The 23,254-nt window shown below is 57.6% G+C and overlaps 1 protein-coding gene across 3 annotated transcripts in view; it reads right to left on the bottom strand.

Annotated features, from left to right (window-relative positions):
* Nucleotides 1–395: 395 nt before the first annotated feature.
* IL2RG (interleukin 2 receptor subunit gamma) overlaps nt 396–23,254 on the bottom strand; it is a 49,240-nt gene continuing 26,381 nt past the window's right edge. For 2 of the 3 annotated variants that reach the window (XM_073358641.1, XM_073358643.1), the window contains 7 exons: nt 9,970–10,075; nt 8,777–8,961; nt 6,662–6,804; nt 5,774–5,936; nt 2,537–2,642; nt 2,114–2,198; nt 396–1,052 (listed from right to left, as the gene is read on the bottom strand). In XM_073358641.1, the coding sequence (XP_073214742.1) occupies nt 837–1,052; nt 2,114–2,198; nt 2,537–2,642; nt 5,774–5,936; nt 6,662–6,804; nt 8,777–8,961; nt 9,970–10,075 (1,004 nt within the window). In that variant the 3' untranslated portion in view covers nt 396–836. Of the gene's footprint in view, nt 1,053–2,113; nt 2,199–2,536; nt 2,643–5,773; nt 5,937–6,661; nt 6,805–8,776; nt 8,962–9,969; nt 10,076–10,613; nt 10,850–23,254 lie in introns of all 3 variants that reach the window. The other variant, XM_073358642.1, reaches the window with a different exon arrangement.

A 23,254-nucleotide genomic window follows, 5' to 3' on the forward strand; every position in this document is an offset into this window, starting at 1 on the left:
CTGGCAGCCCAGGGTAGGCAGTGGCGTGTGGGCCTTGGCTGCTCACCATGGCATACGTGGTGGGGTGACGTTCCCAATGGGCCACTGGCAAAGCAGTGAGCAGAGGAGCCAGGCTCTGTGTGCAGCCCAGGAGGAGAGGGCCACAGGTCAGATGCAGGGGAACAGGCCCAGCCAGAGGGACGCACAATGGATTCCAGCAGGCAAGGGAATGAGTGCGGAGCCCCCACTCAGGGCAAGTGACTCCTGGGACTCCCGTGTCCCAGCTCCGCAAGGAGCCTCACTGGGAGCGAGGGGCACTGGGTCAGAGCCAGGGGACGTGGGAGAGGCTGCGGAGCAGCTGCGTCAGGGGCAGGGAGGGATTTGCAGGCACAGAATGCCCAGAGGAACAAACACTCTTGGGTGAGACTGTTTTTATTTGTAAATCTGCTGCACAGTCACCAGCCAGAGAGCTCCTCCGCCAGGGCCCTGATCAGCCCAGGCAGAACGTGGGGAGCAGTAGGGGCAGCAAGGCCCAGCAGGACAAATGTTCAGGGCACAGCAGCCACACGGCCAGGTGCCTTATGCTGGTGAGCCGCATGGCGGCTGGCAGGGATGCAAAGTGCATGCCGGGGGGGCACTGAAAGAATGCTGAGGGGAGAGTCGTGTATGTGGAAAGAGGTGTATGCTTGCAGACGGGGGCTGGGGGGAGTGCTTGAGGCGCTGGGCAAGGGGTGCTGGGGTGGATGGGGAGGGGTGCTGGGGTGGATGGGGGAGGCATTGGGGCGGGGCAAGGAGGGTGGGGGTGCAGTGTGAAGAGAGGCGCTAGAAGCAGACAATCCCAACTCCTGCTGGTAATGTCACACTCCCACGTAGCTGTTCTTGAAGAGGCTCAGCCCAGGGCTGCTGCTGGAGGCTGGGGCTGAGGAGCGCCCTGGGGGGGCCCTCAGCTTGTCATGGCCCTCCCAGAGGGGCGTGCTGCCCGCCTTGGGGGGCAGCTCGCTGACGTAGCAGAAGCTCTCACTGTAGTTAGGTTTAAAGCTCTCCACGATGTCCTTGGAGACTCCGGCCCATTCCTCCAAGAGAGCGAAATGCAGGTTAAAGGAGGCTCCCTGTAGCAGTCACTCCCCTGCTGCCCACTCCTGGGCTGCCCCATGGCCCAGCCGAGGGGCCCCTCTCCCCTGGCTAGGGCAGAGCGGGCGGCTGCTGGCACTGAGGGTCACACGGTGCCTGTCCAGCGGGGGCGAGGCAGCACCTAACGCTCCTGCTGGAGGCACCTGCAGGGAGCCAGGACCAGGCTGGCGGGCTGATGGGTGCAGCACCTTAGCGCTCGCCTAGACTGCAAAAAACCCTGCGACGGTGAGTCTGAGGCCAGGTCGACTGGCCTGGGCGCGTGGGGCTCCAACTAGGGGCTAAGCCCAGCAGTGTAGCCGTTCCTGCCTGGCCTGGAGCCTGGGCTTCGAGCCCCCACTCACTGGGTTACGGAGCCCGAGCCGGAGCAGCTACATGGCTGGTCTTAGCTCCACAGCGGGAGCCCCGCGCGCTGTCAGGTGACCCGGCCTCTGAGACTTGCAGTCGTGGTTCTTCCTCTGCAGTGTAGGTGGACCCTGAGTCTCTGGGCCAAATTCAGGCCTGAGGTTGGGGCATCTCTGGCTGCGCATATGCCCAGGCTGACTCCCCTGGGCCAGCTGGATGGCCAGGACCCGGGCACAGGGACTGTCAGTGTGTCACGTTCTTATACGTGCTCTAGGTTAACACTGCGGGCAGCAGCGCGGGGCAGCCTCAGGTGTGCTCCCCCAGGGGAGCTGAACCATCGCTAGAGGGAAACAGCCAGTCTGTGTCTGTCCCAGCTCGCCAGGGAGCAGGTGCCCCGTCTGTAGGTGCCTGGCTGAGCCCTATCTGTCTGTCCATCCCAAGGAGCAGGTCCCCGGCCCAGCCCGGCATATCAGCCCCTCCCGGCCCAGCCCGGTCATTGGCCCCTCCGTCCCCGGCCCCGTCCGGCGGCCCCTCTGTCCCCAGCCCGGCCCAGTAGCCCATCCATCCCCGGCCCGGCCCCTCTGTCCCCGTCCTGGCCCGTCGGCCCCTCCGTCCCCAGCCCGGCCCGTCGGCCCCTCCGTCCCCAGCTGAGCACTCTTACCGGGAAGTTGCCCTGGTGGGTGTTGAAGAGCTCTTCGAAGTTCTTGCTGGGGTTGGGGATTCTGGGCATGAGAATGACCCAGACTCTGCAGAATGGGAAAGGACTTGTTTAGTGAGGAAGGGCAGCTCCTGGAGCCTGGCTGTAGACACATGGGCCCCAGGGCCCTCCTCAGCCAGGCACCGGTTGGTGTCCTCTGACTCAGCCCTCCTGCCCTGTTCCCCGGGTGGGTCCTCCTGGCCCAACCCTGCTCCCACCCTCTCTCCCGCCCACAGAGCTGACCCAGCGTTGGGACTCACCCAGGTCTGGGTCACCGCTCTGCTCTGAGCCCCAGCAGCCTGCACCATGCGCTAGCAGCAGGCTTGGCTTCTCTCCATACCTGTGCACAGGGGTTGGGGGCTATTGGGGAAGCAGCGGGACACTCACCTTTCCATTCGAATCAGCAAAATGACAAGGACTAGGAAGAGCATCAAAGAGGCAATGGGGAGAACCACGTGAATCCAGAACCATGGTGCCTGCTCCTCGGCCGTGCCTGCAGGGGAGGTGCACAGCGGGTGTTGCCGACACACCACCAGTGTGGTCCGACTGTAGGGGGGGCGGGCGCCAAGAGGCCATGGGGCTGTTCCTGTCTGGGAGCAGGCAGGAACCCCACACAGCTGGGAATGTGGGCAGAAATGAGCACTTGTCTCAACCTCAGGCTGTGTCCGAATCTTACTGATTCTTTCTGTGTAACTTCTCCGGGAGATAGCCGTCCTATCCACCCCCCGCCACACCTCCCAGCCAGGCCCCCATGGCCTCATGCCCTGATCCCTGCAACTTCCCTCCCTCTGTCGTCCTGCCTCGCTCAGATCCATTCAGAATGCAGCTGCAGAGCGTTTTCCTACCCTGTTGCTTTGGCCACGTCACCCCCTTCTCTACATCTCGCCTCGGGCTCCCCCTTCTCTAGCGCGGCAAATCACTGCCTGTCTCCTTTCAAGTCCCTCTCCGCCTGCCTGTTGTCTAGGGTTGCCAGGCGTCCGGTTTTCAACTGGAACACCTGGTCAAAAAGGGCTCCTGGTGGCTCTGATCAGCACGTGCCCTTAAAAGCCCAGATGGCGGCACAGCAGGGGCCCAGGGCTAAGGCAGGCTTCCTACCTGCCCTGGCTCCATGTGGCTCCTGGAAGCAGCCCCTAGGCACAGGGAGGCTCCCCACACTGCCCCTCCCGCAAGTGGCTGCTCCGCAGCTCCCAGTGGCTGGGAACCACAATCAGTGGGAGCTGCGGGGGCGACGCCTGTAGGTGTGAGGGCAGGGCGCGGAGCCTCCCTGGCCTTCCATGTACTTAGGGGCCGCAGGGACCTGGCAGCTGCTTCCTGGGAGCCACAGTAAGTGTCACCAGGACCCCGAACCCTCTCCTGCACCCCGTAACACCCCAACCCCTGCCCCAGCCCCCTTCACCCCAACCCCCTCATCCTTGGCCTCACCCCAGAGCCCGCACCCCCAGCTGGAGCCCTCACCCCCCCGCACCCCAACCTCCTGCCCCAACCCGGAGCCTCCTCCTGCACCCCAATTCCCTCATTTCTGGCCCACCCAGAGCCATCACGCCCCATCTCCTGCAGGGATGGCAGGTTTGTATAATTTTTGGTGGTGCCCAATGGCTCCAAGTCCCACCCCCACAACACACCTGCTAAGGCTCTGGGAGGGAGTTTGGATGTGGGTTGGGTGCAGGCTCCAGGAGGGAGTTTGGGTGCGGGCTCTGGGCTGGGGCAGGGGGTTGGGGTGCAGGAGGAGATGTGGGGGGCAGGCTCCAGGAGGGAGGCTGGGTGCTGGGTGCAGGCTCTGGGCTGGGGCAGGTGGTTGGGGTACAGGAGGGGGTGTGGGGGGCAGGCTCCGGGAGGGAGTTTGAGTATGGGAAGGGGCTCTGGGCTGGGGCAGGGGGTTGGGGTGCAGGAGGGGGTGTGTGGGGCAGGCTCCGGGAGGGAGTTTGGGAACAGGAAGGGGCTCTGGGCTGGGGCAGGGGGTTGGGGTGCAGGAAGGGGTGTGGGGGGCAGGCTCCGGGAGGGAGTTTGAGTATGGGAAGGGGCTCTGGGCTGGGGCAGGGGGTTGGGGTGCAGAAGGGGGTGTGTGGGGCAGGCTCCGGGAGGGAGTTTGGGAACAGGAAGGGGCTCTGGGCTGGGGCAGGGGGTTGGGGTGCAGGAGGGGGTGTGTAGGGCAGGCTCCGGGAGGGAGTTTGGGAACAGGAAGGGGCTCTGGGCTGGGGCAGGGGGTTGGGGTGCAGGAGGGGGTGTGTGGGGCAGGCTCCGGGAGGGAGTTTGAGTATGGGAAGGGGCTCTGGGCTGGGGCAGGGGGTTGGGGTGCAGGAGGGGGTGTGTGGGGCAGGCTCCGGGAGGGAGTTTGGGAACAGGAAGGGGCTCTGGGCTGGGGCAGGGGGTTGGGGTGCAGGAGGGGGTGTGTGGGGCAGGCTCCGGGAGGGAGTTTGAGTATGGGAAGGGGCTCTGGGCTGGGGCAGGGGGTTGGGGTGCAGGAGGGGGGTGGCACTTACCTCAGGTGGCTCCTGAGAGCGACCTGCACATCCCTCTGGCAGCGGCTTCTAGCCTGAGAGGCCGGGGTGGGGGGTGTGTCTCCGTGCACCGCTGCTCACAGGCACTGCCCCTGCAGCTCCCATTGGCTGCAGTTCCTGGCCAATGGGAGCTGTGGAGTCGGCGTTCAGGGCAGGGGCAGCGCACGGAGACACTCCCCCCTCCCCGGGGCCCCAGGGACATGCCAGCCTCTTCCGGGAGCGGTGTGGAGCGAGGGCGGGCAGGAAGCCTCCTTAGCCCCACTGCACTGCCGGTGGTGATGGTGGCCGGGGGCCCCTGGGCCCTTGTCATTCTCCCGGGGTTGGCAGGCGGGGGTGGGACAGAGGTGGGGCCTGGGGGAGGGAAGGGGCGGGGCCATGGGGAAGGGGTGTTAGGCTTTTTGTGCGCTTAGAAAGTTGGCAACCCTACTCTCCTCTCATTTGCTATCAAGCCACCGATGCTGGTGCCACCGGCTTGTGAGGCCAGCCTCCATTGTCCACTTGTCACATTTACAACCAAGCCCTTTGGCGCTTCCCCCTGGCAGCCCCTCTTGCTCGGCAGGGCCTCCCCAGAAACAGCTGCAAAGCTCCAGCCTTATCCCCTTACAGATCCCTTTCCCGGGATGCCTACAGATACCTCGGCAAGGTTGGCTGGCGGCCTGCCGTGCTGCCCAAGGCTGTCTCGGCGCTTGGCTCTGCTTGAAACGCTGCCGCTGCCCTGCTGTCTACGCAGACGGAGGGGTTCTCCTGTCGGCACTAGCAGGGCTGTCCCTAGGGGGGTGCGGGTCCGGGACAAATCAGCCTCCCACTCGCCTCCCCACTGGTCTCCTTGCTGTCCGCCCAGCGCGCATCCCGCCCCCGTCTGCCCGCCTCCTCACCCCCTTCCTGCCTGTCCGCCTGCTGCTCGCCTCCCCGTTCACCTCCTCACCCCGCTCGCCCTCCCACCTCACCTCTCCACCTGAATATTGGGACAGCTGTGGGCCCATGGAGTCGGTGCTTATGCACTATGCAACTACAAATAATAATAATAATTAATATCTTCTCTCTTGTTGGGTCAAGGATGCCCCTTAGCAACAACCCAGGGCCAGGGACCAGCTGGGAAACCCTGGCCGCGAGGGGCGTCACCTACCCTGGTCTGTTGCATTGTTGCCCCAGAACACTGGGACACTCCACTCGCTCCAGAGCTGGGTGGTGCCGCAGTACTGATTGATCTTGCTTTTCACGTAGAAGGTGTAATACTTCTCGTAGTCCACGCTAGGGAAGGAGAAGATCTTGCCACTGACCAAGTGCTCCTGGGGCAGAGACAGAAGGTCCCGTGCACGTGAGACAGCGTGGGCAGCTTGGCACACAAGGAGATGCTCTGAGTGCCTGCTGTGAAATGTGGCCTGGCTTCCTCAAGGCTGGGCTCGCCACACGTGAGTGGAGAATGGAGCTCAGCCCTGCTACAGTCTCCCTCCCCTTTCCATGTCCACAAACTACAGGCTCAACCCCTGTCCCCTGCTTGGCATGGGCTCATGCCCATTCCCCAGTGCGCCTGGTTTCAGCCAGCTATAGGCACAGCAAGGGCACAAGGAACCTCGTTCTGCCTATAAGTCCCAGCACCCGGAGCCTTGCAGGGACTGTGCTGCTCCCCAGGTCATGTGTGGCTTAGGGGGCTCTCAGCTGGCCCTCGGGCAGCGCTGTGCTTCCAGGTGGCTGAGGGGCTCCCAGAGAGAACGTGTTAGTGGTGGGTAGGAGGAGAATGGGCTGGGGCCTGCAGCCTGAGATGGGGCATTTGGCTCACGTGAAGGGTGCTTTAAAGCCAGAAGAATCCTGAGGTGCAGTGAAGCGGCAGCACCTTAGCCCCAGGCTGGCATGGCCCTTAGCACATGGGGGATTGGGAAGGGCAGGGGACCAGTGAATGTGAGCCCTGGGGTAAAGGACACAGCGGATGACAGGCTGTGGCCCTTGGGGCCCCCCTCTGAGCTGCCCCTGCCTTGGGTGGCCACAGGAGGGCCAGGCTGCTGGTTGCCATTACCGTCCAGCTGGTGTCCTGGTTGCTTTTGTATTTGACAGCATATTCCAAGCAGAGGGGCTTGAGGTACATGGAGTCCCAGGTCAGCTGCAGCTGGTTATTGCTTATGTTCTGGATGGTCAGGTTCACAGGTGGAGCGGGTTTCACTGCAACAGACAGACAGTACTCTGGCTCGGGGGCGTCCCAGCATGCTGGAGGTGGACCGGGGCTAGGTGCTCCTGCAGTGCCGGCCAGTCCCGCTCCATTCCTGCTGCCCCAGCCCCAGAGTCCCAGATCCCGGGAAGGGGGTGGAGGGGGCAGTTGGGATGCCCCATGCCCTGGACAGGGAGCCACTTCACTTGTATGGTTGTAGTCAACAGGTGCTCTTCACCCCCGCCAGGGCAGATGAGGCCTAGGTGCACTGAGGTGAATTCCTCTCAAGATGGGGCCTGCGCAGGGAGACACCGGCCTGGGAGCGAGGAGGCTGAGAACTGCCCCCGGGCCATGTCCCTGCCCCCCGGTTCCCCCGCCCAGAGCAGGTGGAGGGTCTCACAACTGACCGCACAGCTTTTACCATGGCCAGGCTGCCACCGCCAGAGCCGGGTTGGGGAGAGCCACGTGGGCAGCTGTGGGGAGCCTGGGTCCCTCCACCTGCCCTGAGCGGGGGGCATAGGAGGCGGACAGGGGCTGCTCTTGGCCCACCCCAGGGGTGGGGCCTCAGGGGGAGGGGCGGGGGGCCCCCACTTTTGGGAGAGCTCCGGTGCCCTTGGTTCACCCCACACCAGCCCTGCAGGGCTACACGAGCTCAGAAGGAGCTAATTAACATGGGAGGCTCCACCTTGGGGAAGGGAGACTGAGGCTTGGCTGCCGAGTACTGATTGACGGTGGATCCCATCTGGCAGAGTGAGCGGGGGCTGGTATAAAGCTCGGACATGAGAGCCAAAGGGGCTGTAGCCACTCTCTGGGCCTAGTGAGGAGAGGAGGAAACCTGGTGTGGGGAGCAGAAGCCTGGGAACCTGACCCTGAGGGACAGGGTTACCCCGAGGGCTGGTGGAGAAGGAAGCCTGTGGAGGGCAGAGTGGGACAAGGCCCAGGGATATGGCAGCACGGGTAGAGATGATGCAGACCGTGGCTACTGATTGTAGGGTCCCCTACTAACTACTTAGTGGCACAATCTTGAACTGGGAAGACTGCCTGGAATGGCACCCAGACAGCTGGCCCAGTGTGCCTTCGTTACCCTGGAAGGGCAAACTGTAGTGACCTGGCTGGAGGGCCAAGCCACGAAGAGGAAGCACTACGACTCCAGAGAGCAAGAGGGGCTGTGGTGTGAGTGACCAAAGGAAGGGGGCATCAGATCCGGCAGAGCTAATCTCTGGGTGCAGCCACAAGGGGGCACCCCAGCAGAGAGTAGAAGACCCATTACAAGCCCTCACTGGTTCTTTTCCAGGGAACATTTAGAAGTGCCAGGTGATGGGATTCAGAGGGGCTCGATCGGAAAACCGCTGTCTCTAACTAGTCTATTTCCCAAAGTTCCAGCTGATGCTGGCCCTTTCAGGGCACCAGGACATTTCAGTGAGTGGTGCTGACACTCAACAACAGCCCACTTTCCGTACCCTAATTCAACATCTTTGTAAAGTCCTCAGGCATCAGAACGGGGAGGGGGCTGGCCAGTTCCTGTGTCTCTCACCCCACCTGGGTCTCTGGCACCCTGGGTTGAGAGGGGGCGTGTGAAACCTCAGGGCACTGGCATCTTTGTGGGGAAGTTGGGCAAGGGAGTGGAACCCGAGTTTATAATGTGAACCCTTCTCCTTTGCTGAGAAACAGCTGCTGCTCCGTAATCATCAAATATGACTTGACCCAGGAGATGCCATTGGGACTGAGGGACAACAGTGCCTCCTAATGAAGCAAGAATTTTTGGAATAACGCAAACCTGTTATTTCTCTCCTCCCTGTCATCCCACTGGCCCCCAAGGAGTGTGTGGCCGATAGTGACAGCCTCCCTTCACCTATTCCTGATGTACCGTGGCTGCTGGGCTGGGACCATAGAGTGGGGGAGGAAGTGTCCTGTATGGAGCTTCTGCACCAGCATGGACCATGGGTGTCAGCTCGCTGGTGCAGTCGGAGCTGTGCTCTTCCATACCTAGGTCCTGCAGCTTCATGCCTTTGGTGGGGATGATGAGGCTCCTGCCCCCATGGCTGGCGTTGACGTGGATGTAGAAGGGGCGGAACTGGATAATCTCACTGTGGTTGAACCAGCAGCCCGTGTTGATGCCCTCCTCCTGGAGGTAGTGCTTGCATTCCTCAACTGGCATGTGATTTTCACTCCTAAGGCACAGAGCGGGTTACGGGGAGAGCTCAGAAATCAAGGACAGCAGAAAACTGCAAAGCTGGGGTCCTTGGATGCTGCCCTCAGCTCTGCTTTTTGAATGATCTCTGCTGTGCACTCCAGCCCCCAGCCCTTGTGCTGGGTGCAATGCACCTCTTCTCTCAGGATTTCCGTGTGCCTGGGGAGGGCTCTGAATGCACCTTCTGCTCTGGGCTTGGTTCTGGGGCTGAGGAGCAGGTTTGGCGCTGTTAGACAGGCACTGGTGCGATTCTGTGTCACCCAATGGGGAATTCACTGGCTCTATTTAGACTGGAGGCTAGGCTGAGGTGCAGACCCCAGCCTTTCCAGGTACTTGGGGCTCCAAGGGTGGTGTCACAGAAGACATGAAGTGCCCATAAGAGAAGCCTGTTCCCCATTGGGTGCCGTTAGCAGCATGGCCCTGCGTGTCAGGCAGGGAGGGCTCAGTCCTGGGATGGCATGAAACAAGCACTCTCCAGGGTTCCCGAAGCTGCCAGGCTGGCCTCTTAGGGGTTCTGCTGCGGCAGTGCCCTAGCTCCCTGAGCCTCAGAGTCTGGCTCTTAGGGACCCTCCCTGGTGGGATCAGGGACTCTGCGGGAAGTGCCAAGAGCAGGAGAGCTCTGCTCTTCACTCCCCCCAGCCCGCGGGCACCGCCCGCAGCGTGCCCTCTTGCCTACAGGCCCCGTCTCAGCCACTCCCTCTTGTGCTCCAGTGCCACAGGACTGCCTGGCAGAGCCACTCTCCCCACCTCCAGCCTCACTGGTGGCAGGAGTGGGAAACTTTCCCACTGCTTCCAGCTCTGCATTAAGGCTGGGCACAAAGACTGCCCCATAATGCATAACAAGGTACTTGAGCACTGCTGGGGAACCCATCGCACTTCCTGGAGGATGGTTACTGGCCTTGCACTTGGCTGCTTGGGTCATGCTAACGTGGAACACAACCCACAGGACGAGGTAAGAGTAGCCCAGCCCCAAAGAAGAGTCACCTACCTTGGGGGAATGTACCAGTAATAGAGCGAGTAATTGGCTGTCAGTGTCGCTTTGCTGCCCCACATACAGGTCAGGTACTGATCGTTGAAGACTATGCACTCCACGCCTACCAGGGGAAGCACATTTTGTGATTGAGTGACCTGCTCAATTCAGCTGCAGAATCAGGACTAACCCCAGGAGCCCTGACTCCCAATCCCTGCTCTGCCCACTAGCCCACACTTGAAAAGAAGTGCATCGCAAAGCCAGCGCTGTGTGAGGGGAGCATGCGAACGGCTGACCCACCAGGGAGGATTCCTGAGGCGCGGTGGGGGTTTCAGACTGCAGCATGTACATACATTCTCTGGTCTAGGCATGTGGGGAGCATGTGCTACAAAGGAGGCTCAAGTCCCTGCCTTTATAACCCACAGAAGAGGATTTATGTTAATTTTTCAGCTAAATTGGCTCACTGCTTTGGGGTTATGTGTGCATCCAGGATGCCCTCTCTCCCATACATTGTGCTTGGATAATGCCAATGACTGAAGATAGAAATGCCAAACTTGTCTGGATTTGTAGGTGTTGGTGCATTTGTAGGAATAAGTTAAATTGGAAGAACATTGTGTAAGGAGTTTTTCAATGATGAGCAGTTATCGTGAGCCAGTTCACACCTGTACTTAGCATTTTGCTATCTGGGATCAGTCTAAGATGCTGAAACGGTGCAGAAGATTGGGGACCCCTGCTCAGTTTGGGCTTTCTTGATTTCCCATCTGAGGCCCCCATATCAGAGCTGTAAAGCTTTCCGTTCTCTTCAGGTTCTTATCCTGCCCTTCTCCTCTGCCTTCCGGTGCATGAAGTCATTTAACTGACATCTGCTGCATGGGGCGTGTTCTTTATCCCTTTCACTCTTAGCAGGAAATTGCGTAGAGATTTGGAGAAAGAAAGAAAAAAAAGCATCAGTTGACACATGCATGGTGCTCTGGGTCTGTACTAACAAAGGCAGGCTGGGGAAGTGTGCCAGGCACTCGGAACAGAATTTGGTGAGGTCAGTGCTAGCTTTTAGTTCCTGGGGGAGTTCATGCCACAAACAGGGACTTTATTCTGGTGGTGAACAGTTCTCCTGCATCAGAAGAGCAGAGGTGCCAACCAGCCCATGGCCCAGAACTTTTGGCTCCTGGAACTTTAGATATCCTGCACCCAGGGCTTTGAGCACAGTGAAGATCTGGTCAAAGATCTTGAACTCAACTCTATGTTCTATGGGAAGCCAACACAGGGAGAGGAGGACAGGTGTGACATGCTCCTGATAGCCCATGTTGCTGAGACACACTGCAGCATTTGGCACTGGTTGGAGTTTTCTGGGGGCTGAGGACTTCGTGCCCAAGTGTCTGAGTGATGGGGCAGTTTGAGATGATCTGGTGTTTGAGAGATGGAGATGGCAGAGGGTGTGGCTGGATTTGAGATGACCAGAGTTGGGGTTCTGCTTTCAGACAATTGGACAGATTACAAAAACAGGTCAATAGCACTGAGATCCCCCAACTTCACCTACCTTGGAAAACTCTTGGGGCAGGTTTGAGCCAAAGCTCTGTGACACATTTTGAGTTTAGAGAGAAAAGGAAATGAGAAATGTTTTGGTTGCAAAAAAGAGATTCTCAGAAATGGCTTGTCTTGTGAATGGGGCACTGGCTGTGGGCCACGTCAGAGCACAGCCAGGTCTGAACTAGTTCCAACCTCCCCAGACCAGGAGAACAATGGTTTTACAAGAAGAAATAACCCAGCACACACAGTCCCTGGTGGGAAGGGCAAGCGGGTCTGAGAAACCTAAAAGCAGGACACCGCACAGCAGAAACACACCAGATTGTAAGCAGCAACCTCCCCTCCGCCTGGACTGCATATGGCTCATTTGCTTTGGAATGAAAGCCCTGGTCCACTGGCTGCTCTCCTTCTCGGCACCCTGTCCTGGCCCTGTGGCCTGGTCCTGCCTCTGCCTGCCCTCAGTAAGGTGGGGTTAGCCTGCTTGTCTGGGGAGTCACTGGCCCAGGGCATACATATGTGGAAGGGCCTGCTGCGTCTCTTGCTCTCCCAGAGCCCTTCACGCACAAGTTGGTGGGCTGTGTGGGCCAGCAGCAGTGCAGCAACTCCCCGGCCAAGGAGGGAGAAGGGCAGCAATGGGCCAGGTGTTACGGTGCTCACTGCAAAACACCAAGGGCAGAGGCAAGGAGTCTCCTCAGCCCAGCAGCCTGGCTTGCCCCAGGCAGGGCCAGACTAAGGCGGAGGCACTAAAAGCCCAAGTCACGGGCCCAGCTCCTGGTGTCATTTGACGAGACCAGAATCTCAGCTTTCATTTAAAAAACAAACTTTGTTGCTAGCCCCCCGGATGTAAAGAAAAGCTTGAACATGTAACTGGAGTGTAACTGACTCGTGCCTGAGTCTGCAAAGAGCCTGCACCGACAGCTCCAAGGGGGGTGAATTCCAAAACCTGCTGCCACTCCAAGGCTTGGGGTGGGGCTATTGGGCTCCTTGTGGCATGTGCCTAAGGCTCTGCCTTGCCTGCCATGGCTCCTGGGCCCATGAGGAGGTGGTATGGCTGGGCAGGGATCCGGGAGAGAGGCTGTGCTGGAGAATCCCCAGGGCATTATGCTGTTTCACTGTGACCTGGCCTTTTGCCGCTGCCGGTTAGTACCTGTGCAGCGAGAGCTCGTTACTCGATGGAATTGTCTGTGGGGTAACACCTCCCCGCCCCCAGGAACCCGCTGCACAGCCCTGCACAGCACACATCCCCGTGGCTTCCATCCACGTGACCAAGGCTCGGAATGTCGCTGTTTACTAACATGTCTTGTAGCCTGAAAGCCCCATGCTGGCCCCCTCCCCACTGCTATGGGGCCACATGGATGCTGGGTCACGTCAGCAGAGGGTGCTGTGCCCAGCCTGGGAAGAACCGGTTCTCCAGTGACGGGTAAATACAGCTGTTAAATCCCTCACCCTGCTGCTTCTTCCCCTCCCTGCTTTGCCTCCTGCTCCCATCTGCTGAAACTTTCCACTGGTTCCTCCTCCTTTACAAACCCAATGGCAGAGGCAGTGCCACCCCCCCGGGCCGAGCGCCCAGCAGCTTGAATGGCCCTTTCCTGCCAGGCTCTGGCTGAACCCAGCTGAACCCTGGGTCTGTGGATGACACTCGGCAGTAGGGGAGCTGGGGCCTGGAAAGCCCCTGCTGAGCCTGCAGGCAGGGCTGTGGTGAGCATCACTTTGTAAGCAGCCGCAGGACGCAGGCTCAGGAGGGCCATGCCCGGCTCTGGGTGGCTGTGGTCAGTCAGCAAAGAGAAACCAGGGCAGCAAAGTGGGCCATGCCCCTGAGCTGGGGCTTCTGGGCCTAACCTTGTCAGAGCGACCCAGCCACCCAGGGCAGGGCCTACAGGGAGTGCGACGGCTGCATTTCAGCCTCTGTGGACAGACTCCTGGGTGTGCCTCAGGGCTGGGCTCTGTGGGGCTACTGGTCAATGCTTCGGAGGCTTCTCCTGGGCTACAGGACACAGTACATCCCTTATGGCAGGGGGTCTCAACCAGGGTACACAGAGCTCTGCCGGGGGTACATCAACTCAGCTACACCATTGCCTAGTTTTAACATAGAAAAAGCCCTAACGAAGTCAGTACAAACTAACATTTCACACAATGACCTGTTTGTACTGCTCTATGCTACACACTGAAATGTAAGCACAAGATTTATATCCCAGTTGATGTATTTTATAATTGTAGGGTAAAAGCGAGAAAGCAGCAATCTTTCAGTAATACTGTGCTGTGACACTTGGTAATTTATGTCTGATTTTATAAGCTAGTAGTTTTTAAGTGAGGTGAAATTTGGGGTACACAAAACAGATCTGACTCCTGAGAGGGGCACAGCAGTCTGGGAAGGTTGAGAGCCACTGCTTTAAGAGCAGGAGGGGTAGCTGTCCTGCATGCCATGTCCCCTTAGGTCAGGCCCATAGCTGGGAGAAAGAAAAGGAGTACTTGTGGCACCTTAGAGACTAACCAATTTATTTGAGCATGAGCTTTCGTGAGCTACAGCTCACTTCATCCGATGCATGCCGTGGAAACTGTAGCAGACTTTATATATACACAGAGAATATGAAAAAATACCTCCTCCCACCCCACTGTCCAGCTGGTAATAGCTTATCTAAAGTGATCATCAAGTTGGGCCATTTCCAGCACAAATCCAGGTTTTCTCACCCTCCACCCCCCCCCCACAAATTCACTCTCCTGCTGGTGATAGCCCATCCAAAGTGACAACAGGAGAGTGAGTTTGTGTGTGTATGGGGGTGGGGGGGATGTGAGAAAACCTGAATTTGTGCTGGAAATGGCCCACCTTAATTATGCACATTGTAGGGAGAGTGGTCACTTTGGATGAGCTATTAGCAGCAGGATAGTGAGTTTGTGTGTGTGGTTTTTGGGAGGGGGGTGAGGGGGTGAGAGAACCTGGATTTGTGCAGGAAATGGCCCATCTTTATTATCATGCACATTGTGTAAAGAGTTGTCACTTTGGATGGGCTATCACCAGCAGGAGAGTGAATTTGTGTGGGGGGGTGGAGGGTGAGAAAACCTGGATTTGTGCTGGAAATGGCCCACCTGATGATCACTTTAGATAAGCTATTACCAGCAGGACAGTGGGGTGGGAGGAGGTATTGTTTCACATTCTCTGTGCATAAATAAAGTCTGCTGCAGTTTCCACGGTATGCATCTGAAGAAGTGAGCTGTAGCTCACGAAAGCTTATGCTCAAATAAATTGGTTAGTCTCTAAGGTGCCACAAGTCCTCCTTTTCTTTTTGCGAATACAGACCAACACGGCTGTTCCTCTGATAGCTGGGAGAGAGAGCCATGCCCTATATGGGTGAAGCAGTGGGCTGTGTGTAGCCATTCTTGCATTATTTTACACACCAATAGCTGCTAGGGGATGAGAGGAGCCATACAACTGATGCAGCACGCTGCTCACTACAAGTAGTTGCTCTGGAGTATCCCTGGTTAAAAGGGCTGTGCTAATTAGTGGATTGGGATGGGCTGAGGAGAGCCCCACAGGCTAATTAGCCAATTAACCAAGCCGTAGAAAAGGCACAGGAAGACTTGCACAGGGGGACAGAGAGAAGCAGGCTTTTCAGTCAGACTCAGGTGCGATCTTCCCCCAGGGAAAATACCATCCCCCATCCTTGGCTGAAAGAGCTAATGATCGTATGATATTGTACATACAGAGCAGCATGACTTTGTGCAGGTGGGGAGGAGAACATGGTGAAATAAACCATGAGATGCTTGGCCAGAAGAAGGTCTCTGAGCGGTGACAAGAGACAGGAGTGGGACACCCCATCCCCCTCCCACTTGGAGGTTTGGCTAGGATCCATAGCCAGTGGGGGAGTTTGGCAGCCTGGACCATGGAGGGGACCCGGCAGTGGCTGGTGAAACAGCAAGGGGAGCTGTAGAAGGCTCTGCCAAGGCTCCAGCAATCCCAGCCCCTGGACTGGCAGCCCTTGCCTGGCTGGACAAGCAGCAAAAGAGAATCATAGAATCATAGAATATCAGGGTTGGAAGGGACCTCAGGAGGTCATCTAGTCCAACCCCCTGCTCAAAGCAGGACCAATCCCCAATTAAATCATCCCAGCCAGGGCTTTGTCAAGCCTGACCTTAAAAACTTCTAAGGAAGGAGATTCTACCACCTCCCTAGGTAACGCATTCCAGTGTTTCACCACCCTCCTAGTGAAAAAGTTTTTCCTAATATCCAACCTAAACCTCCCCCACTGCAACTTCAGACCATTACTCCTTGTTCTGTCATCTGCTACCACTGAGAATAGTCTAGAACCATCCTCTCTGGAACCACCTCTCAGATAGTTGAAAGCAGCTATCAAATCCCCCCTCATTCTTCTCTTCTGCAGACTAAACAATCCCAGTTCCCTCAGCCTCTCCTCATAAGTCATGTGTTCCAGACCCCTAATCATTTTTGTTGCCCTTCACTGGACTCTCTCCAATTTATCCACATCCTTCTTGTAGTGTGGGGCCCAAAACTGGACTCAGTACTCCAGATGAGGCCTCACCAATGTTGAATAGAGGGGGACGATCACATCCCTCGATCTGCTCGCTATGCCCCTACTTCAGGTATGTTGGCAACAAGAAAAAAGCCAAGGAAAGTGTGGGTCCCTTAATGAATGAGGGAGGCAACCTAGTGACAGAGGATATGGAAAAAGCTAATGTACTCAATGCTTTTTTTGCCTCTGTCTTCACTAACAAGGTCAGCTCCCAGACTGCTGCGCTGGGCATCACAACATGGTGAGTAGATGGCCAGCCCTCTGTGGAGAAAGAGGTGGTTAGGGACTATTTAGAAAAGCTGGACGTGCACAAGTCCATGGGGCCGGACGAGTTGCATCCGAGAGTGCTAAAGGAATTGGCGGCTGTGATTGCAGAGCCATTGGCCATTATCTTTGAAAACTCGTGGCGAACGGGGGAAGTCCCAGATGACTGGAAAAAGGCTAATCTAGTGCCAATCTTTAAAAAAGGGATGGAGGAGGATCCTGGGAACTACAGGCCAGTCAGCCTCACCTCAGTCCCTGGAAAAATCATGGAGCAGGTCCTCAAAGAATCAATCCTGAAGCACTTACATGAGAGGAAAGTGATCAGGAACAGCCAGCATGGATTCACCAAGGGAAGGTCATTCCTGACTAATCTAATCGCCTTCTATGATGAGATAACTGGCTCTGTGGATGAAGGGAAAGCAGTGGATGTATTGTTTCTTGACTTTAGCAAAGCTTTTGACACGGTCTCCCACAGTATTCTTGTCAGCAAGTTAAAGAAGTATGGGCTGGATGAATGCACTATAAGGTGGGTAGAAAGTTGGCTAGATTGTCGGGCTCAACGGGTAGTGATCAATGGCTCCATGTCTAGTTGGCAGCCGGTGTCAAGTGGAGTGCCCCAGGGGTCGGTCCTGGGGCCGGTTTTGTTCAATATCTTCATAAATGATCTGGAGGATGGTGTGGATTGCACTCAGCAAATTTGCGGATGATACTAAACTAGGAGGAGTGGTAGATACGCTGGAGGGCAGGGATAGGATACAGAGGGACCTAGACAAATTAGAGGATTGGGCCAAAAGAAATCTGATGAGGTTCAATAAGGATAAATGCAGGGTCCTGCACTTAGGATGGAAGAACCCAATGCACAGCTACAGACTAGGGACCGAATGGCTAGGCAGCAGTTCTGCAGAAAAGGACCTAGGGGTGACAGTGGACGAGAAGCTGGATATGAGTCAGCAGTGTGCCCTTGTTGCCAAGAAGGCCAATGGCATTTTGGGATGTATAAGTAGGGGCATAGCGAGCAGATCGAGGGAGGTGATCGTTCCCCTCTATTCAACACTGGTGAGGCCTCATCTGGAGTACTGTGTCCAGGTTTGGGCCCCACACTACAAGAAGGATGTGGATAAATGGGAGAGAGTCCAGCGAAGGGCAACAAAAATGATTAGGGGTCTGGAACACATGACTTATGAGGAGAGGCTGAGGGAATTGGGATTGTTTAGTCTGCAGAAGAGAAGAATGAGGGGGGATTTGATAGCTGCTTTCAACTATCTGAGAGGTGGTTCCAGAGAGGATGGTTCTAGACTGTTCTCAGTGGTAGTAGAGGACAGAACAAGGAGTAATGGTCTCAAGTTGCAGTGGGGGAGGTTTAGGTTGGATATTAGGAAAAACTTTTTCACTAGGAGGGTGGTGAAACACTGGAATGCGTTACCTAGGGAGGTGGTGGAATCTCCTTCCTTAGAAGTTTTTAAGGTCAGGCTTGACAAAGCCCTGCCTGGGATGATTTAATTGGGGATTGGTCCTGCTTTGAGCAGGGGGTTGGACTAGATGACCTCCTGAGGTCCCTTCCAACCCTGATATTCTATGATCCTATGATTCTATGATGCCCATGGTGCAAAGACTTGTGGGCTGAAGCTGAGCTGGGGGTATGAGTGAGCCTCCCAAGGGGGCCTTAGATGATTACTCAGGGACAGAGGGAAACCTCTGAGGTTAGCTTTGTGGGAGCTAAAATTAAAATCGCTCTGGCTGTGGTGGTGCAGGCAGTGGCTCAGGCCAGCTAGCTGAGTCCAAGGCTGCCTGACTCCAGGTCCCAGACCATGCTGCCATGTGCACGTTGCTATTTTTCACATGCTAGATCAAGCAGAGCTAGTGTGTGTCCGGCTGCTTGGGCTCGCTCCCAGCTGCAGGGTGGACACACCCTTAGGAACCAGCCTGAGAAGAGCAGAGCTGCTGAATGGATCGATGGGCCCAGACTTCGCTCACTGGCCCAAGGCAGCAGCATGGCTTGGGCCTCTCCCAATCTGCATCTGTCGCTGTTGCCTAGCCCCACCAGGGTCACTGCATGCTGGGACTGGTCATCTCCCGGGGCTTGGTCTGTAGCAAAGGTGGAAATGGTTGCAATGATCGTATAAATGTGGTGTGGCTTTCAACTCTCGACCAAGCGCCAGCTCCTGCCTCTGGCACAGCTGGGCAAAGTTGAGTGCCCACCACATAGGCAGGGGCTGCAGTCCCAGGGTGGGGAGAGACAAGCAGCTGTCTAGGGGGACCCCCCAAAATGCCAAGGCTGGCTCAGGGACAGAACCCAGCTTCTTGCCTCTGCTGTCAGCGCAAGACAGATGCAGGCTGCTGCTGGTGGTACTGGCGTTAGAGTAGCAGCTGGCTGATCAGGATGGCTGTACAGCTAGTGTCTGACCTGCCCCTGCCCCCCTCGGGCTGACCCGCTGTCCTGGGCCTGCCCCCAAGGCCTTACAGCGTAACAGGCTGTGAGACGGGAGTGTCCCTCTCGGGGGGGGGAGGGGCCGAGGGTGACCCACCCCAGACCACGTGCTCAAATGTTAAGTGCTACTGGCCTTGAGCTAAGAGGGCAGCCAGGGTAACTGAATTTAGCTGACAGTTTCCCACTTGAGACACTGCCAGCTGGAAAGGGGACAGGGAAAATGGTTTCTATTACAATGGGACAGATTTATCTGCACGGGAAATGAACCCCCAATTCTGCAGAGCTCTCCAAACCGCCCTTCAGTAGCTCGTGCCAGCCCTGCCTGCCTTAGAGACTGTTAGCTATTTCTGAGCCTCAGATATGGGGTAGGTGCTGCCTTCACACTCCAAGGCATGGTCCCTGCCTGGGAGAGGCTGCAGTCTGGCATGAGCCTGAAGGACGAGGGGGCGATGACAGGCCACCAGGAAGGCAGTAAAGTGCGGCACTGGTCACCAGAGATGATCTTGGCTGGATGGGGAGGGAGATGAGGTCCGTGTCAGAGATCCCAGGAGGTGGTAGGAGGTGCTCAGGGTATGGCTGAGTGATGGGTCTGGCTCCGAGAAGGGTGCTGGCAGCAAGATGTGGTTGGCTCCATGCTCTGTTGTGCTCAGCAGCGAGAGGACTTGGGGAGGGAAGATGAGCTTGTGTTAGTTAGGTCATGCTGTCCCTGAGCTGACAGCAAATCCTCCAGGATGAGGCACAACCAAGAAAGGTGCAGAACCCACTGGAGCTGCTGGGCTCACTCAAGGAGTTCCAGAGTCTCCAGCAGAGAGGAGAGCTGGGACATGTTTTGCATTGCTCTGGGAAGTGCAGAGCTCACTTAGGCACTACATGAATAATTACCCCAAACCAAAGGGAACAGAACATTCGGGGGAAGTGCTCCGACGTCAAGAATGTCAAAATGAAGGTTCTCAGTGCACCTGAGTGGCTCCAAGAGTGAAGCACAGCACAGGAGATGGGCCTCCTAAAACGTACGCAGGTGGTGGCCTGCTTAAAGGACAGCCAGCAGAGAGCCTGCTGCAAGAGGAGCTGTTCTGCCCAAGCCTGAGGCTTCCCCAAGGGAAGGAAGAGTGGGTAGGCTGGAGAAAACAGAGGCAAGGGAGCTCATTACTGACTGCGGGTGGGGTCTGTCCGTGTCTGTGCAGCAATAAAGAGGCTCCTGGAAGCAGCAGGAACAGACTCCCACTGACTTGACAGGGCTTTGGATTGGGCCCTCTGCAGCCAGTGGGTTCTGGTTGTTTCCATTCCACCCAGAGATAGATACACGAAGGGTTAACAAGTTGCTAAGGCTCAGGCAGCCCTGCTCCAACTGGAAGGGGTCACGCTTGGAGGGAGAGCTCAGCAGCTTGAGCTTTGTGAGACTCCTGTCTGCCAGAGCCTCCCTGAGGGAAGATGGGCCTGTTGTGGGGCTGCTGGTTGATTCGTCTCAAATGACTTCGCAGACTGGCCCCTCACCAGCAGCTGCAGGTGGTGCCCTGCCTGAAGGGGCAGCAGCTAAATTACACACCTTTTATTTCCTTAAGCCTGACGGGGACCCAGTGTGGCTTGTCCCGAGCCCAGGCGTGAGCCAGCCCCGCCCCGTTGGGCTAAGCTGACAGCAGTTGTATCATAGGCCTGAAAGCATTGCTTCTGCTACTGCCCGATCAGAAATCGGTGCAAGGGAAAGGAGCCAGGCCTGGCGGGAACAGACAGTCACATAGATGACAGGCTAGTCTAGGGGATGTTGGGAAGAACAGAAAGGCAGGTAAAATTCTGAAGGCAACTGAGGCTGCAGGAGTAAAATTAGATAAAGAAAAGTGCTGACAACCCCAGCTATAGTTGTCAGGCCTCTTTTTTTCCCCCCTTCCCTTCCAGGTGCTCTACAAGGAAGAACCCACAATGGGAAGCAAACGGCGCATTGCCATTACCACTGCTAGCTCTTCCTCTGCCTGCACCAGGCGGGCCCTGCCAGCCCTGGTCTTGGCTTGCTGGGAACGCAGCCTGCATGTCCTTGCCGAGGAAAGCCAGTCTGGGAGAATCGCTCAGTGTGAGGGGTATCTGCTGTGGGAGTCCCCCAGGAAGCAGGTCAGAGAGCTGCAGGAGGAGGTGGCTTGTCAGTGAGCATCGGGGAGCAGGAGGACTTAATTGACAGAATGCGCATGGATACATCTGGGTGGAGGATTCTGGCTGACTGCAGACCAAGAACCAGCTGCTCTACGAGGAGGAGACTGGCAGCTGGCCACCTCAGGCAGTAGCTTGTGCTCTCCCCCATCCCACTCCACCCCAAGTCCTGTCCATTGAGGTGAAAAACCTGGTAGCTGTATTGACAACAGGAGGTGAGGGGCAGACCCCAGTGGCCAAGGAGAAGCCAGCTGCCCTCAAAGCTGGGAGGATCACGGCCACAGCACCTGAGAGGAGGATGCACAGGGTGCCAGAGGTCAGGGACTCCCTTCTGAGGGGGATGGAGGTGTCCATCTGCCTCCCCGTGAGGTCCTGGGAGGTGCAGATGCTGCCTGGATCCTGCATCCAAGATGTTACTGAAAGGCTGAACAGGCTCATCCATCCCCCTGACCACTACCCCGTGCTACTCATCCACATGGGCACTAAGGACACTGCTGGATCTCACCCTGAGCAGGTCAGCAGTGACTACAGGGCTCTGGGTGTGAGGGTGAAGGAGTCAGAGGCACAGTCTGGGTCCATCCTTCTAGTAGAGGGGAAGGGCCCAGGCCAGGACATGCATCCTGGAGACAAATGCAAGGCAGCGCAGACTGTGTCAAAGGAAGAGCTTCAGTTTCTTCCACCGTGGGATGCTGTTCTGGGAAGAGATGGGGCACAAAGACTAGTTATCAATGGTTTACTGTCAAACGGGAAGGGTGGATCTAGTGGGGTCCTGTCGGGGTCAGTCCTGGGTCTGGCACTAGTCATTATTTTCATTAATGACTTGGATAATGGAGTAGAGAGTGCGCTTATAACATTTGGTAGGAGGGATTGCAAGCACTTTGGAGGACAGGATTAGAATTCAAAACAACCATGACAAATTGGAGAATTGGTCTGAAATCAACCAGATGAAATTCTGTAAAGGCAAGTGCAAAGTACTTCACTTAAAAAGAAAAATCAAATGCACAACTACAAAATGGGGAACAACTGGCTAGGTCAGGGGTGGGCAAACTTTTTGGGCCAAGGGCCACATCTGGGTGGGGAAATTGTATGCAAGGCCAGGGCAGAGAGTTGGAGTGCGGGGTGTGGGAGAGGGTGTGGTGTGCAGGAACGGGCTCAGAGCAAGGGATTGGGGCAGAGGAGGGGTGCAGGGTGTAGTAGGGGGCTCAGGGAAGGGGGTTGGGGTGCAGGAGGGTTGCGCTCCGTGGGAGGGAGCTCGGGGGGGTTGGGGTGTGGGGTGCGACGGGGCTAAGGGCAGGGAGATGGGGTGCAGGAGGGGTGTGGGGTGTGGCAGGGGCTCAGGGCACGGGGTTGGGGTGTAGGAGGGATGCGGGGTGTGATGGGGGCTCAGGGCAGGGAGTTGGGGTGCAGGAGGGGTGTGGGGTGTGGCAGGGGCTCAGGGCACGGGGTTGGGGTGCAGGAGGGATGCGGGGTGTGATGGGGGCTCAGGGCAGGGAGTTGGGGTGCAGGAGGGGTGTGGGGTGCGACGGGGCTCAGGGCAGGGAGATGGGGTGCAGGAGGGTGTGGGGTGTGGCAGGGGCTCAGGGCAGGGAGTTGGGGTGCAGGAGGGGTGTGGGGTGTGACGGGGCTCAGGGCAGGGAGATGGGGTGCAGGAGGGGTGTGGGGTGTGGCAGGGGCTCAGGGCACGGGGTTGGGGTGCAGGAGGGATGCGGGGTGCGACGGGGCTCAGGGCAGGGAGTTGGGGTGCAGGAGGGGTGTGGGGTGCACAAGGGGGCTCAGGGCAGGGAGTTGGAGGGGGGGTGCAGGAGGGGTTCAGGCATGGCAGCGGCGTGCACCAGGGCCAGGGCAGGCTCCCTGCCTGCCTGCCTGCTCTGGCCCCGTGCTGCGCCGCTCCGGGAAGCAGCCAGAACTACGTCCCTGCGCGGCCCTGTGGGGGAGGGGGGCACAGGGCTCCGCGTGCTGCCCTTGCCACGCCTCCAAGTACCTCCCCTGAAGCTCCCATTGGCCGCGGTTCCCTGTTCCCAGCCAATGGGAGCTGCGGGGGGTCCTGCCTGGAGGCAAGGGCAATGCACGGAGCCCTCTGCTCCCCCACCCGGGGCCCCAGAGACGTGGTGCCGGCCGCTTCGGAGAGCGGTGCGGGGCCTGCGGCACCACAGGGGGCAATCCCGGGAGCGGGACCCAAAGCCCTGAGGGGCCAGATCCGGCCCCTGGGCTGTCGTTTGCCCACCCCTGCGCTAGGTGTTAGTACAGGTGAAAAGAATGTGTGTGTGGGGGGGGCTATAGTGGTGCACAAATTGCATAAGAGCCAACCATCTGCTGCAGTTGCAAAAAAGGCTGGTATCACTCTGGGGTGTATTAACAGGAGTGTTGTATGTAAGACAGAGGAGGTAACTGTCCCGCTCTGCTCAGCGCTGGGGAGGCATCA

This window comes from Lepidochelys kempii, chromosome 9 (genome assembly GCF_965140265.1).
Source record: "Lepidochelys kempii isolate rLepKem1 chromosome 9, rLepKem1.hap2, whole genome shotgun sequence".
NCBI lineage: Eukaryota > Metazoa > Chordata > Testudines > Cheloniidae > Lepidochelys > Lepidochelys kempii.